The 16,862-nt window shown below is 36.0% G+C and overlaps 1 protein-coding gene across 1 annotated transcript in view; it reads left to right on the top strand.

Moving 5' to 3' along the window:
- The window catches only part of LOC136799988 (cadherin EGF LAG seven-pass G-type receptor 2-like), a 38,822-nt gene extending 25,367 nt beyond the window's left edge, over positions 1-13,455 (top strand). Inside the window, exons 19-40 of the mRNA XM_067056613.1 lie at positions 144-318; positions 909-1,105; positions 1,751-1,978; positions 2,465-2,533; positions 2,801-2,942; positions 3,685-3,846; positions 4,552-4,639; positions 5,114-5,234; positions 5,825-5,877; positions 6,102-6,225; positions 6,685-6,788; positions 7,319-7,424; positions 7,672-7,892; positions 8,293-8,620; positions 8,880-8,966; positions 9,541-9,703; positions 10,284-10,394; positions 11,234-11,341; positions 11,645-11,683; positions 12,068-12,248; positions 12,437-12,559; positions 13,426-13,455. Coding sequence (XP_066912714.1) covers positions 144-318; positions 909-1,105; positions 1,751-1,978; positions 2,465-2,533; positions 2,801-2,942; positions 3,685-3,846; positions 4,552-4,639; positions 5,114-5,234; positions 5,825-5,877; positions 6,102-6,225; positions 6,685-6,788; positions 7,319-7,424; positions 7,672-7,892; positions 8,293-8,620; positions 8,880-8,966; positions 9,541-9,703; positions 10,284-10,394; positions 11,234-11,341; positions 11,645-11,683; positions 12,068-12,248; positions 12,437-12,559; positions 13,426-13,447 — 2,952 coding nt within the window. The 3' untranslated portion in view covers positions 13,448-13,455. The remainder of the gene's footprint in view (positions 1-143; positions 319-908; positions 1,106-1,750; positions 1,979-2,464; positions 2,534-2,800; positions 2,943-3,684; positions 3,847-4,551; positions 4,640-5,113; positions 5,235-5,824; positions 5,878-6,101; positions 6,226-6,684; positions 6,789-7,318; positions 7,425-7,671; positions 7,893-8,292; positions 8,621-8,879; positions 8,967-9,540; positions 9,704-10,283; positions 10,395-11,233; positions 11,342-11,644; positions 11,684-12,067; positions 12,249-12,436; positions 12,560-13,425) is intronic.
- The last annotated feature ends 3,407 nt before the right edge of the window (positions 13,456-16,862 follow it).

The raw sequence follows: 16,862 nt of genomic DNA, 5'->3' as shown, positions 1-16,862 counted from the left end.
ATATAGCAATGTTTCGACTATCCCGTCCGTAGACGGAAATCTGTCCAAAGTTAAACTTCATTACAAGGACGCTTTGACGGCAAAACTCCAAAATAACCAAAGTTGACGAGCTGCCTATTGACGAGAACTTTTTTTCCCCATAGGACGATTATTACTTGAAAGGTGGTACGTGTGTCAAATGTAATTGTCTGTTGGAAGGGAGTGAAAGTTCAGTTTGTGACAAGAAGACTGGTCAATGCAAATGTAAAGCTAACGTTATTGGTATGAAGTGTGATAAATGTCCAGGTGCATGGCAAGAGATCACTAACGGCTGTGGAGGTAAGTTTGGCAACTGCGTCCCTGTATCAAATTTGCAATGTACTGTGTTCGAATCCCAAGCACTTCCAGACAGTGTGTTAGGGAAATATGGTGATAGGCTCTCTACTTTCACTCATGATTAGCACCAGTCAAAATTATGATGGAGTGAATTGTTTGTCTTCGTTTATTAGCTCTTTGACCTTTGTCAGCTTTTTTACCAATGAAGTATAAATGACATTGTTCTGGCGCCAACCATGACTATAGCATTTGAACGCAGTGATAAAGTTTACGTCTCAGCGAAGTATACAAAGAGGCTTTTCATTCTCAAAGCTCAGCATCATTCACCAAAATTTCAATAATATGTGTTAATTTGCTGTGTAAAATCCTTTTTCATGACTTCGACAAAAAGATGGGACAAGCTGGAGTTTTTACAAGCTCTTATTTGATTTGGTTGGTCGTTAACCAGTAATAAAACAATTTTGTTACTTTTTCTAAAGAACGCGTCATCTCTATCACTTCAAATGACCAATTAGTGAAGTATCTTGTAAAAACTCCAGCTCAAAGATTGCTTTGACCACACTGTATCGAACATTGGTTTATTATTTTTTTAGAAATTAACAATTCGTGTCCACGTACTTACGTTGATGGGATCTGGTGGAGACGTGCGGCACGCGGAGTTACACAACGTGAGCGTTGTCCGTTCAACGCCGTCGGTAACGCAACACGGCATTGTGATCCACGTAAGGGGTGGCAAGCTCCCGATTTCTTTGACTGCACGTCACAACTTTTCTCCAACATACAAACACTGGTGAGTGGAGCTTAGATTTATCATCTTTAATCGCCCCGCGGGGCGTTATTCTATGCATACATACATTCCATACCAAACTTTTATTTTAACTTTCCTTTCCATGATTTGAATCTCTCTCAAACTCGAACAAATTAAAGGTTTTGTTCCACTTTGAGAGATTAGAGATATCATTGAAAGTCTTAAATTATTATTTCGGATAGTAGTTCAATATTTGCAACATCTAGTAAGTGATTCACTTTTGGTTTCGTTGGGGTATATGCATATCAACCCTATCAACCCTGAAATGCGCTGTCAGCTTCTAAGGGGACTGGTATTGAACTTACATTGAATGACGTCAAAATTCGTTCTCTTTGAGAATGTTACTGCACTGACATTGTGCCATCAGTCTTTCCTGGTAAACTCGAATCCAGTCTCCCAACGCTTTAAGACCATGTTCGCACGTGACGGTTCCGTTTCGTTCCGAAAAGGAATGAAGTCATTCTATTATGTAACCAATTTAATGGCTTCATTTCAGGAGCGAAATGGAACTGTCACGTGGTCTTAGAGGCTGATAGTTCGTCGATATAGTTGATAGTTCCCTGGAAACATTATTTAACCAATATAAACTTTGTGTCATCTTTTCTGAACTATGTTTTATCTTTCCAGTTGAAACCAGTGTTGACGTCTGGCAAAAGGATGACCAAAGATCTGGTCACATCCATATCATACAAACTCGATTTCGCCGTCTCCGCGCCCAAATTGACGTTCACACCGCACGCCTTCTACGGAAAAGACATCATGATAGGTTATGACGCTTTGCGTTTGATGATCAGTTACGAAGGTAACCAAACGGCCGATCATCTCGTCTCCGCCGACGAAGAGCAGTTTGTCGGGGTAAGTTTTCGGGATAGACATTTAAGTGTTTTCGTCTCAAACTTAATTGCGTCCCTTTTAAGTTGGAAAAAAGATACAAGATTCAAAGAATTTAGCTAGTACTGCTCGTTTTGATTTAACACTGGAGCCTTTTCTTTACCTATAAAAAACCTGATCATGCTCATTTTACTGCTTATATATAGTGTTTTTCTCTATCTTTGAGCTACTTATAAAAGCCCCAACCCCCTCCCTGAAAACCATTTAACGCGGTCTGCTTGTAAAGCTCAAATCTCAAAATGAAGTAAAAACAGTCATAGCCTAGCATGCTAGACGACTTTTTCAGAAATAGTAGAAAATAGGCAAAAAAATTACGGAAGAAACAATTTGTAGTCTATACAAACTGATATTACCTCGTAACAGTTCTCGTATTATGATAAAACACCCATATTACTCTATTACACGGATTATAAACGACTCCAGTCTAAAACATATCTTTTCCTTCCATAGAACCTCCTGAAGAGCGCTGGGAAACTCTTTCAAACATCATTATCTCCCTTCTGGGATTCAATACAAAAGGTAAGGAAAGATAATTCATATTGGAGGTTTATTGTGGCTTAGATCACGAGCATGGGATTTATGTTTGGTTCCAATCCTTCTCCTATCATCGGGAATAAGGATTTTGATAGTGTTTGTTTTAAACTTTTCCATAACTAGAGTTATGCTGAACAATTTTGGTTCGCTGTTGAATTGATATGCGAAGTCCCTGCTAAAAATTATATTCTTTTTTTTTATCTCTTTGGAATCTGGGATTGAATTTCTTTATATTTTCCCTTTTTTAATCAGAAATATTCAGGGACTGCAGGCCTAATGAAAGAAATGGAACGTTTTGTCAACATCTTATCCAAGAACTTGGCTTACATTAAACGAAACCGTAACAGAAGATCCGTCACCTTGAACACTTATAGTCAAGCTACCTCTAACATCTGTGAGTACACGTTTTTTATAAGAACAAACTATATAAGAACACGATCTTCGATATTAAGAACAAGTTAAGAACACTTTGCGGACTTTTAAACACCCGATTTCTTAGGGTAGCGGATAGACTGGAGTCGCTTGATATGGCGTTATATGATATTACGATATTGTTACGGGATTTAGTTTGTAGAAACGACTGGAAGAATCCGGTGTTCCGACCTTATAGATACCCCGGCTAGCTACGCAGAAACTTGCGTAGCGAAAAAAACAATTTATCAATTAACTCTCAAAACAAAAACAACTCAAATGAAAAACTTTTAACACACAAATCTACACACATTATTTTTTTCAAGAATTTCTTTTGAACGGGAAAAAACTATAATTGCAATATTGACACTTTTCTTTTGTTTTGAGTTATGCACAAAGGTTTCTAGACGACAAAAATTGTTCCCTCCATTACTTGTTGCTTTATTTCGACTATGTCTGAATTAGTCGTCTAGCTTGCTAGACTAGGTAGCGGACAAAAATACTCCCAAAATGGCAATTTAAGGAACATTTTTAAAAATTCAAAAAGTTAAAAAAATCATCAGAAGGCTTCAAAAACTTTTAATATTCTTATGAAAAAGAAATTACTATTCGATGATCGTTAACGAATTCTTGTTTTCACTTGCTTGTTGAAAACCATAATTCGTGTTATAGTGGACATGTGGACTCTCTTTGTCATACTCGTGCATTGTTATCTTTTCAAATAGATTTTGAAATCAAGCCGATGGTGCGTGGTAACAGCGTGGATGAAGAGAAATTCATCACACTTCCTGACAGTTTAAGCCCTCGACACGTTGACTATTACATGTGGAAAGACCCTTCCGTTTCTGTTCGTATCTCGGACGCCATCTTTCTTGATCATGATGAATGTAAGTTATATTAGCCCGGGGTCCACTTAAAGTTTTTTATAAACTGTATGGCACGATTAAGTGGCCCGATAGTATATGGTAATATGCTTTTGCTTAGGCGGACTGTAAAACAGTCCGCCAGATTTTAGTTGTTTTTGGAAGGTAAAAACAGTATGAAGCAATATTTTTATTTGAGAATAAAGGATTGCAAATGTGTTACTTATTTTTGATTACATCTTTTAACTCCAAGTAGTTTTATTGTTATTTGGATTTTTAACATTTTCTCTCAAAATGGCGATATCGCCAAACGCTCCTAGTCTACTTCACTGGACTCAGCGTCATGAAAATCGTCAAAAAGCAAAGTTCAGCCAAAAGTAGACTCTAGTCTAAAGTTTCATAGGATATTTTATGAGAAATATCTTCTATTTTTTGCTTTTCTTTTTTTAACCTATTTCCTCTGATGAAAAAAGGATAAAGTTACTGCTTCTTGTTACTACTTGGGTGGTAAGACATTAAAGGAAGAAATTTTGGCTGGGATTTGGTCAAAATCCGCCAAATTAAGTTAGCGCCAAATTTAAGCTGCTCTATTCCCCCCCCCAAATGTGTGCTATTTCAGGCTTTAAAACAGGCTTTTCCGTCACTTTCACCCACGATCAGCCATTTTTTAAAGAAATTGCAGTTTATTCTTTATCCTTTTACCAATTTGTTTGATTTTTCTCATGTTAGTGTTTCGCATCAATGAGGTCAATATTGGACTGATCATTTACAAAACTCTCGGTCATCTGCTACCAACAAACTTTGACCAAGATAACAGGTTTGTTTAGAATATCCAATTTATAATTTCTTAACCTTATAGTCCTTAGTAAAGCTCAATTTTTCCGTTTTGCTCTTAATATTTACTCCAACATAACGCTGAACATAACTCCAACATATCATAAATAAGAGATATTGGTATATTTTCAATGTCATATACTGTATAAGCAAGTTTTCTATGTTAAAAGCCATTTCTTGAATTAATATAAGAATGATTGCGAAGAAATGCTTGATGTCGTATAAGAGATAATAGTATATAGGCCATTTCACAGTCGCAAAGCGTAATGGGTAATCGGGACCACTGCGCGCTAACGACGACTTACTTTTGGTCCAAAAAATTTGAAATTTTTTGAAGATTATTGCCTCTAGCCAACCGGAAGTCGTTACTAGAGCGCAACTAGTCCTGATTACCCATGATTCATTTCGACTGTCAAATGGCCCATTTCCAATGTCATTTGTTTATTTTCACCAACAGAGAAGAAGGTCGTAAATACGCATTGAACGTCTATTCGGATGTGGTCACTTTAACCATTCCCAGTATCAAGAGCTTGCATCCCTTAACTGAAATTCAAATCACCTACAAAAACGTCTCGCAGGTAATTTGGCAGTGTTCATCCGTTCACAGTTCTTCCGCCCTTTGAATTTGTAGCAAAATACTGAAAAATATTGAAAATCTGACACCAAAATTCAAATCAGTGTTCATCCGTTCATCCTGGTCAGGCGGAAATTCGCCCCAGTGTAGTATAAAAAAGAGGGCTTTAACCTTAGAATTTTTAGCGAAATTCAGTAAAATATTGAAAATCTGGACTCATTTGCCATGTACAGTCTATTTTTCGTCTGAGATAAAAAGCTGACTTTGACAAGACTTTACCCGAATTTTAAACTAACAGTACAGTCTTACTTCAGGCTTTCTATAGAAGAGGAAGCGTGTCCAGTTTTAGAACTGACTTGTCCGCCATCTTGTTTTCAATTCTGGTCGTCAACAGCGTGATTCGAATATTTTGAGATTTGGTAAAATTCAAAAAAACACGGTGAACTATGTAGTTGATTTCGAAACTGAACACACTTCCACGGGAAATCTGTAAGAATTTAGCATTTATTTTTTTAGAATATATCCAAAGGAAAATGTGTGTAAAGGAAAATAATATATCTGTGGTTATAATTCTCTCTTCTTTTTTCTTAATAGCTTAACAGTACGTCTACTTCACTGGTGTGTGCTTTCTGGAACTACTCACTCAGGTAAGATTGTAGTTATGAAACGATTCTCGAGTTTGACTTGTTTTATAAATTTTTCTACGAAAAGCGTGTGATTTTTGCCTTCATGAAAAATCTCTTCGAGTGTTTATTTCCGCGAAAAAGATTTTATAGACAAATCAACACTGTATTCATCAATATGTTAATTCGGCTTCTATTCCTTTAAATTCGCAAGCTTTTTGATTTTTGCAAACTTCTCTTTTCCACAGCGGCACAGTGAGCGGTGGTTGGTCACCGAACGGTTGCGTCACAAAAATGGAGGTCAATTCAAGTGACGTCACCTGTGTTTGCAATCGAATGGCTTCTTTCGCTTTGGTCGGATTTCAATACACGGTAAGTTAACCCAGCATATTCATGACGTAATGTTTTTTATACGGTTGGAATAAGTGCCAAACACCCGGTCTATTTTGGGTGTTCCCGTATAAAACATTACGTCATGAATATCAATAATTTAGCTATAGTACCCGTAAGTAGAACATTGCACGCTTTTTTATAAGAAGTGTCTTTTGGCTGAGGTTTTAGTAGTATGCTTAGAAATTTGTCCAAACCGAGGCTGATATGTTTAAAAACTATTCTTATTTTTCACATGAAATTCTTTAATGAAAAAATATTTGATACTTTTCTGAGTGGTCTATTTTACAGTGGTAGTAGTAGAGAGCGGGCTCAAACAATCAATTTTGATAGATCAATTTTGTTAAAACAGGCTCAAACGTGAAAACAGAAATCGAACAAAATTGTAAAATCCTAGCTATAAATTTAGTTGCAATAACCTAACCATTGCTTTTCATGCAGGAAATCATTCCACGTGTGTACCAACCAGCGTTCCTAGTGTACATTGCACTTGCTGTCGCCATGTTATTGTTCCTGATCGTTTTCCTCGTCTTCCTGTGCTTAAGGTGAGACCATTACTTGATCCATAAACAATGCAGACCATGCATTTTATTTCCCTGGTTTATCTCCTTCGTTTTGCTTAGGCGAGATTTGTTGTTCTACGGGCGCGACCGTTCTATTACTAGTCATTTAAAATATTTACACTTACAAAAAAGAATCTAGAATCATGAATTCTATGCACGAAAGATTTTGCAAACTCCATCAAAGATGAATGACGAATTTTCGATCAAGATTATTTGAAAATTTTACTTAAAGCCTGATTACCTTCTTTTATTAATGAAAAGCTTATTTTTATTTTACCGACCGACCGCCTCATATTTTGCTAACGATCTGCCCGTAGAACAACAAATTTAATTCGTCTCGCCTTACTTAGCATTTTTTAACAAAAGAAAGAACAACAGTCTCCCCCCTTCGACGCAACACGAGCACAGATTTTGAGAAATTCTATTGCTTATTCTGCTTTGTCAGCATAGAGGTGTGCCACTTTTCTATACCAGGAAAAAAATATATATTTGATCTTTTTCTCACTTTTCAGTCAATTGAAATCCAACGCGAATTCGATTCACAAGAATTTGGCTTTCGTGTTATTGTTGGGTTGGATCGTCTTCACATTTGCCATCAACCGTCCTGACGTTGGAAAGGTAATTTTATCATTCAACTACTTTGTTTATTACATACATCCTTTCAATCTTTCAATAAAGAAAAAACCTAAATAGAAATACAGTTGAATAGTGGGCCGTAAATACGGTAAATAAAAGAATACCCCAATTCGCCATTTATTTCCATTTCTTAAATCAAAATGTGTTCTTAGCGTTTGGCATAAACTAGGCCCTCTGTTAGACAGCTGTTTTTCTCTTATTAAATATTCTCCATTTTTCCTAAATGCAGGCTAATTGCCGTATCATCGCTATCCTGATCCATTACTGTTTAACATGTGCTTTCTCATGGCTGATGGTGGAAGCTCTACACATGTACCGCATGATTTTGGAACCACGTGATATTAATTACGGACAAATGATGTTTTATTATTTCATCGGGTGGGGTGCGCCCGTTATTGTTGTGGGCGTGACCGCTGGTCTCAAACCGGACGGATATGGAACACCTGAATTGTAAGTTTCTTTTTTCATGAGTTGACTCTCACTAATTCGAACTTGATAGGGAATTATGATGTTTTTTTCGAAATACGGAGAAATTCGAATGATAAAAAGTACGATTTTGTGAGCGTGTTCCCTTGACGAGGCATTTAAATTCGAATTATAGAAAAACTCGAATGATAGAAGTTCGAATAAGCGAGATAGGGGGGGGGTCCTTCATAAAGTTGTGTACAAAAATTTGCAAAAATCTTGAAAAACAAATTTCCTGTGGTACTATAAAATTTCCTTAGGGGGTGATAATGAATTTTTCAAATTAATTTCGTATAAATGGGTTACCACTTAATGCGGGGTTTTCGTCACCATTTGACCCCTCTAGAAACTATGTTAAGATGTCTTCCATTCTTTTCACCAATAGTTGTTGGATATCGGCAAAAGTCAACGACAGTGTCTGGACGTACGTTGCACCTATCTTCGCCATTATCGCCGGAACGTTCATCATTATTATCCTCGCTCTCGCGTCAAGTTGCGAGAAAGCCAATATCAAAGGAAAGAAAGCCAAGCTGGCGCGCATCAGATATAGACTGGCAATTTCCTTCTTTTTTCTCTTTATCATGATGGTGACGGTTTTTGGTGGTTTGCTGGAAGTGTCGTTCGACATGACGTTATTGACGTACATTTTTGCTGGTACATGCGCACTGGAAGGCGTCTACATGTTTTTGTTCTACGTCTGCTTCAACAGAAAGGTAAAGATTCGATTTCTCAAAATTTCGTCATATTATTGTAAGGTGACTGTTTCTGGTTACAAAAAGGAACTAACTGTCATTATTAGACCACTTACGATTGACGCTCTCTAATTCGACGTTCTACTATTCGATAATACTAAAAGCCACCGTCAACAAGAAACACTCATAAACAATGCTCTACTATTCGATACGCTAAGCCGCAGTTTGGTACCTGCATTTTTGTTAAATCAAAACAATCAAAATACGTTATTAATTACAGGTTCGACGAGAAGCTTACAACGCCTACAAACGATATTCAACAGGGAATAAATCATATGGTTTGAAACCACCACCAAAACGTCGCGGAGTAAGTATTTTCGTCTCCCCCTTCTCTAACATTGTGAAAAAGATTTATAATTTTATGTACATTTGTATTGTATTTCTATGCAATTTCATTAATTTTGTGAGGATGGTTTAGGTGTAAATAAGAAAGAAATATTTGCGTAATTCGCGCAATCGCCTACGCGAATATTAAAGGGTGCGCGAATTAGTGCAGGAAAATGATAGTAGCGTTCTTTAAAAAAAATCAATCCTCTAATTATGTTCAGCATACTTTTGGTTAAAGAGCGTACTAGAAATAAAAAAACTTCTGATTTCATGCCTTTTTTGTCTTCTTAGCGTAATTTTTACCAAAAACCCTCAAAAAAATTATCTCATAAATTACAAGATGTGCGAAAATTTAAGGGTGCGCGAATGTCCTATTTTATGGGTTACGCGAAAATTAAAGACGCGAGAAAATTAATGGAGTTAAGATTTGAAATTTGTAATGTAAATTTTCATGTTTTTAGCCATGGTTGAGTATTATTAAAGAAATACTTACTGTAGTAATATAAAAAAAATACTTACCCTTAGTTACTTATAAACGTTGACTTATTTTTCAGCATCGTTTCGGCGAAAAGGAAGCCTTGATTGGGGTCAACAAACAATACGCACACGTCTTCGAAGCCTTCCATTTAGATTCGACATCGTCAAACGAAAGCTCCGACACGACGGATGGACGTCGTAGGGCCAGAGCCAAGTTTGCGATGTCGGATACTTCGACTGGTAAGACGGAGAAAGTTTTTTTCAATTCATCTTTTCTGGAGTTTTTACAAGATACTTCATTAATTGGTCATTTGAAGTGATAGAGATGACGCGTTCTTTAGAAAAAGTAATAAGATTCTTTTATTACATCTTAACGACCAACCAAATCAAATAAGAGCTTGTAAAAACTCCAGCTTGTCCCATCTTTTCATTTTCATCTGTATCGTCCCTGCCATTATATAAATTTAGTTTGAAAATTCAGACCTCAAATATGAACCTAGAAATTGCAACTGTGATGACCGTTCATTATTCGTAGAAAAGCTTAAAAAATCTTTACAATAGACACGTATAACCCAGCTGGCACACGACGTTGTTTCAACGTTTTTCTAACATTCACAGCGTCCATATAACGTTAGATAAACGTTGAAACAACGTCGTGTGCCAGCTTGGAATGCACATAGAAATACATTCGAGCGAATGAATCACCTTTCCTCGGTAGTGCTCGAGTTATAGAGAGCTCCCTCTGAAACCATAGTTCTAGTTTATAACTTTAAGTATCCTTCTGGTTGATATGCAATTTTCTTCCCTCTCGTTTTTGTAGACTTCCAGACGCACGATTCTTCGGATTCATCGGATGATGATAGCACGACAACCGGACCCCGAAAACGACCGGCTGATTCCGATTCGGATTCAAGTGATGATAACAGCTCAGGTGAGTGTAGAGATTATTTCCCTAGTACTTATTTAGTACAGTTATCTCTATAATACGCTATAAGGCGTTTTGGTGTGGTGGTCATCGCTCTTGACTCTCGTCTGGGAGGTCCAAGTGCGATTCCCGCTGTAGTATCACGGTTCACGTACGATGTGAGGAGAATCGGTTACCGCTACTCTGATACAAGATTGTCGGTGACATGCCAGACATTGTGGTGTGTGGTGTCACTCATCCCGTTATGCACCTGCGACGAGCTATATGTTCTCCCGCGCTGTTCGAGTGTCACTTTGCTTCGCGGTATCTCTGTCTCGCCTGCTCATAACCAGCGGTGTCTGGACAGTGCTAAAAGTTCTGACTTGAAAAAAAGAGGAATTCCTACTTCGCAAGGAGTAGGATTCATTCCCCAATGGGGAGGGCCCATATCTATATATTAATAGCCGTAGTCTGTATGTCTGTTTTCTGTGTGTCACTTTCGTTTTCGCGAGCAATTTTTTCTTCTCGATAAGTTTGTTTTGATTGACAGATCGGATAGAGCTTGGTTTCGGCTGGCTATCATTATTACTATATCATCATCTCTATGATACTTAATTGTATACACCTATTAACAAGATTTCCTCCCTTTGAAACTGGGTTCAATTTTTTCGGAAGTCTATTACCATCTGTTACCATCGATACTCTATTTCAACTCTGTAGAGGTTTTTCATGTTAAGCTACGTAAGTTCCGCAAACGTTTGATTTGCGTATGGATCGTCACTACAGATTCGAACATTTCCTTCCATAATGGTGAAAATTACGTAACTTAACAGAACATGAAAAACCTAATACCAATTTTGTTTTAGGAATGGATGAATTTTCAACACCCACTACCACCACAGGGAACGGTTCCACGCCCATGGGCGGTGTTGAATGGAAACAAGCCACTTCAAAGAAGCTCGCCCTCAGCAGAAGTAAGTCACGTTTTTTGTTTTAGCTCCGTTCACTTGAAAAAGCTTCTTTTCAAAAATGAAGCAATGACCCTAAGCCGTAAGCCAAACAAAAAGATTTATACCAACACTTAGTATATATGAGTATTCTGGTGACAACAGCGGTCTATGTTCGCTAACCCGAACCGAACTGATGAGTCCTGGGAAGGATGAAAAACGTGTCTGCGGATAGATGTATCAATAAAAGTAAATTAATTTCTCTTAATTTTAATCTAGTGAAGAAGTATTGTCAAACATCTATAAAACATTCTTCCATCTTTGTTTCAGCTTACGCATCCGATGGTCCAATGCATTCTACTCCATCAGGTAATTTTCTTTCGTTGTTGCTTCGCTAAGTTAATACATTTACGTCTTAAAAAACAGGATCCATTCTTCGACAATTTAAGTTCCAAAGTCAATTCGCTTAAGATGTTTTCTCTTTTGCTACCACGTGGAAACCGTCTCAGCATAATTAGATTAATTCCCTTGAGAAAAGAAAAAGTGCACAATCAAAGCGAATGGCATGGGAGGTTATAGACCCTGTCGAAGTTATCAGATGAAGAGATTTGTAATTGTAATTTCATTGTTTTTTAACGAGCGTTGTACTCCTTCATTTGTTTCCGACGTACTTGCTCTATTGTCTTTAAATCCACCAGTTAATGGATATACTATTATTAATATTTTTGATTAATTTCTTTGTTCATCCCATAGAATCGGAAGCATCAGAACGTCTTAAATGGAAGACGGGTGTGACTCCTAAGAAGAGTGATCTGTCAGCTATCAATTCAGAAAGTGACATCTCTCGATCTGAGAAAAGACCAGTACGGAAAGGACCAAAAGGACCGACACGTATCAGTAGCAGTAACACCGATAGTGATACGCAATCTCAAAGGTACGTCGCTGTTTTACGTTACAAATTGAAACTTTAGTTCCAAAAACTTCCGTTTAAACTTGTGAATATGGTCCAGGGTGTCCGAAAAATAAGTTAATAGAATCTGATTCTCCTTGAAAATCGAATTAGGGCGGCAATTGCACTTTGTTTTGATTTTAACCTTTCTCGCATATTCTTTTCAACTACAGCAAAGCACCTGTCAGCATTTTAAAGAAGAAATCACAATATGATAGCAAAGGTCATCGTTTGCGGGCCGTCCGTGTTAAAGATAGTCAACGCAAACCTCTCATGTCCATGAATGAGACTGCTGAGTAAGCAATTCTTCAATATCTTTCAAACCCCTTTTTGATTCCCTTTAATAAACGCCGTCGTGTCATAAGGGATTCGCCTAAAGTTGTTGACATTTCGTAAATAAGTGCTTGAACTCTCTAGTATTCAATACTTGAAAGAAGTTTTACAGCGACTATGGCAACACGCTTTTACCACTGACCTTTATATACCCTGGAGCTAAGCAAGCTAGATCTACCATAATTGATCGGAGTTTTTAGAAAGTGTTACTTTAATCGTAGAAATTTTAGCGAGACTAATTTTTAGCGTATATTAGCGAGTCGTCAAAATCTTGATTTTTTTGCATTTATTTTAGCGAATCACGATTCCAAAAAATAGCGAATACTCTTATTACATTATTGAATTAGTTCGTTTTCTAGCATTTCTTTGCACTGAAACCCTTCCTATTGATAAAAATATATCAAGGCAATATAACCAGAAATTTCGTGCGGATAAATTTTAGCGATCTGTCGATTCGGCGTGTTTTAGCGAGATTTATTTTAGCGAAAATAGGGAAAACTCGCTAAAACGCTAAAATTAGTCTCGCTAAAATTTCTACGAATAAAGGACCCTAATGGTAGCACTACTCGATATTGGTCGACTAGTGATTCAATGAAATTTTCGTTTAAAAAGTTTTCACCAACATTGACGAGCCCACCATTAGGGTACCAATTTCAAAAGACTCCTATCAAGTACTTTGATTGGCTGGAATCGAGAAACTGTGTACCCTGGATTTCAGCCAATCAAAGTATTTGATAGGTATATAAAGGTCAGTAGATTTAACTTCTTGATTTTTTTTGGTTCGTTGGCTACTTTTAAACTAACTTTCTTTCTTTCTTTTTTTGTGTAGTTTGAATGATTCTCAAGTGTGACGAATACCTGATGAAAGAAGGAGTTAGATAACTTTGTGAATGGAAGGTGATATCCTAATGATTCCCTCGTAGCTTTGTTGAACGAACGATTCCCTCATTGCAAACAATGCAAGGTTCCATTTCCGGTAACTATAGGTAATAATTGGTTATGCTAACCTAATTTGGCTTTCTTAATTGCCATTGACTAATGCTACTCCAACTAAATAGATAATAAAATGGTTCTATCAAGAAAATCTAATGCTCCATCGATTTGTTATTAAAAGACTGAAGAGATTGTTAAAATGGAGGGACTCTACGGTCAAATTTGCCATAGATTGCAATGTTTTGATTTGCAAAGCGCTGCTAACGATTGATAGTAGAAGAGCAGTGAACATTTTCAGAGAAAATATTTTTTACATTTAAAAACACCAAAAATCCAGATATTTTTTACCAATTCATTGAGCTATGTATGAACATATATTTAGTAAGTTATTATTACAAACGACCGAAACATGACGACGATAATTTTTTATTGGTGCGCCATAGCCAAGTGCACAGAACGTCGTTTGCTGCTGATATTTATTTATTATTTTTAAAACTTTTATGTGCCCCCCTCTTAAATGAAATGAAATTGGGCTTTTCCAGAAAAAAAAAACGTATACCCCCTGTTGAGGAGGTCCATCCCTCTGTGGCTGGAAAGGCTGTAACCCCCTGGAATTCCAGGCAGTTTCAGGTTTAAACCCCTCTGAATTTTAGTAGGATTTAAAAAGCTACCCCAATGGAATTCCAGTTATTTTTGACAGATTTTTGTATCTCCCTATGGAATTCCGCCACACATCAAACCTTACCTCCTTGGAACGGAAATGGACATCCTCAACAGGGGGTATACGGTTTTTTTTCTGGAAAAGCCCAATGTTTACATCCAGCTTTTGATTTTTTAATATGTAATTTTCTTGAATATAGATTTCTCACGAAGAGATGGATCTAGGATGTTGCCTCAGCACATTTTGTATCTGTTTGTTAGATAGGGTTGCCTTCTGCAAGAAGTCTGTTTGGAAAAATATGTTCCATCCAGCTTGTAGGCTGCGCGTATCCCCAGAATTGATTTTGATACGGGATGCATATCGTGTATAAAGTTTCCGTCCAAAAGTTACCCCTATATCAATTTTCATAAAATACTTCAGAAATCTATTGATTGTATTAACCTCTAGCCATTCAAAATTTTAATTCAAATTTAATGAAATTTAATGATCACTCTTATAAAACTTACTAATCAAGCTAATCAAGTTTCTGAAACTCAAAAACACAAAGACGGGGGTAACTCTCGGACGAGAATTTTATACACGAACACATCCCCTATATCAAAACATATCAAAGGGGATGCGTGCAGGCTGTCCAGCTTGCAGAATCCAAAAGGTACGCCGTTTCTAAGCAGATACAAAAACAATATTCTTGATCCTATCAGTTCCCAAAAATCCGATTAACTCAGAATGAAGTTCTTCCTGTGTGATCTTGACTCAACTTTTTTTTCGTATGTTAGTATTTTTCTTATGTTTTCTTATTTTTTAATCATGATTATTTTAGTAGTATTTATACGATAATTATACCTAATTTTTTTGGTCTCTCCCATTTTATTATACATATGAAATACCTTTTTGTTATTATTTTTGTTTTTGTTTTTCTTAATTTTCCTATTGTTATTTATAGTTGTACATTTCTTTTGTTTTGCTTTAGAACAATTATTGACACTCTTTTATTCGGCTTTTTTTCAGGGGGTAAGAATTTTGTTAATACGTTAACAATGGGATTAAAATCTTCTATCGAATTTTGAGGGTATACGCAATTTTTTTGGCCATAATGTTTTTTTGTTCCATTTAATATCCATTCAGAAATGCAGGTTAGCAAACCTTTTCAAGTCAAATCATAAAAATGAAGTCAGTAATGCACTAAAATCATTCTTTTACCCCCTGGAAAATGTTTGAAAAAACTTTCCTTGGACTCCGCTCTGGATATCCCCATCAAATAATTCATTTTTGTTAGCTTATCGTGTTGTCTCTGATAAAACAAAAATTAGGATTTTACGGAGTTGATAATTTTAATTTTTGTCATCAGAATTTTTTTGATATCAGATAGTGATTCCTTACTAAGATTTTAATGACTTTCCTTTAATTATAGTAGTTAAGATTCTGGTCCTAATTAATAAAAACATTCAAATAGAATATATATTTTTTGTGCTCACGACTCGAATTATTGTTATTAAAAGTGTGTGTCATTTTTTTAGTGTATAGAAAAATTGTTCTAATTTTTGTGGAATGTATATCAGAAATTTTTAAAGCCTTTTTATTCAAACCTCTTAAACATTTAAGATTCTTCTCAATATTACGAGGTCAATTCTCTCTAATTCGAAACTCTATTACTCGAATCTTTCTGTGAATCGAACTAAAAATTCAACCCTCAGTTTGTAAGTCACCTAAAATGCTCTAACTTATTCGAATCTTTATCTAATTTTAAGAAGATTTTTAGTCTCTTCTTAAAAATAGAATTGGGGAGAATCAACTGTCAAATCTAATTGGGTAGCAAACTAGATAGATACTAGATGTAATAAAAAAACTCAAACTCAACTTCAAAAATTTTCCATACTGACCTACTTGGTCAAAATGTCTGAAGCATTATGGATCTTCCTTTCATATTTCTCATTTCGGAGAGGTTTTGATATATAGGCTTTAGAATATCTCACCTAATATGTTTTTTAATACCACTTATTATTATTTCTGCATCTTTTAAAATTTTATTTAAGAGATGTTGTATAGGAAAAACAAATCAACGATAAAATATCTAAAAAAATGTAAATAGAGCTTTTTCAAAAAGATTAGGAAAAAATCATCTTTTGTCATTTTAAATGATATAAATACATCATGTCTTTGCATCTTTTTTATCTCTTATGTTCCATTTCGACCCTGAGAATGAGATAAGTGTTGACTTTTAGCTTTGGAAATTTATTATCCTATGAAACTTCATGATGGATTGGTAGCAGACAACGCTTAGTATATGTAATCACATGATAACGAGTGCAATTCGAATATAATTGCACGAATGATTTTTTTGTTATTAATTTTCCGAGTCCGAAAGGACGAGGAAAATTCGAAACAAAAAAATCACGAGTGCAATTTTCGAATTGTACGAGTTATTATGTGATTACGAGCTAATCGCACAATGGCTGTCACTACTTTTTCCCAGTTCCTAACTAAAGTAAATTACAGAAATTACAATGAGAGTTTTATATTTTTCTCTTCTCTTTGTGTCTTTCTTTTATTGTTGATTATTGATTTTCTTTCTCACAAAATAAATTTCGAATGCAATTAAAACGTTCGATCCAAAAAAAAGTAAGAAAAAACAATAAAATGAATTTTGTAAACATTGGCGCGGCATTGGAGAG

Source organism: Clytia hemisphaerica, unplaced genomic scaffold (assembly GCF_902728285.1).
Source record: "Clytia hemisphaerica strain Z4C2 unplaced genomic scaffold, Clytia hemisphaerica genome assembly, whole genome shotgun sequence".
Lineage (NCBI taxonomy): Eukaryota > Metazoa > Cnidaria > Hydrozoa > Leptothecata > Clytiidae > Clytia > Clytia hemisphaerica.
This window is presented reverse-complemented; position numbering and strand designations above follow the sequence as displayed.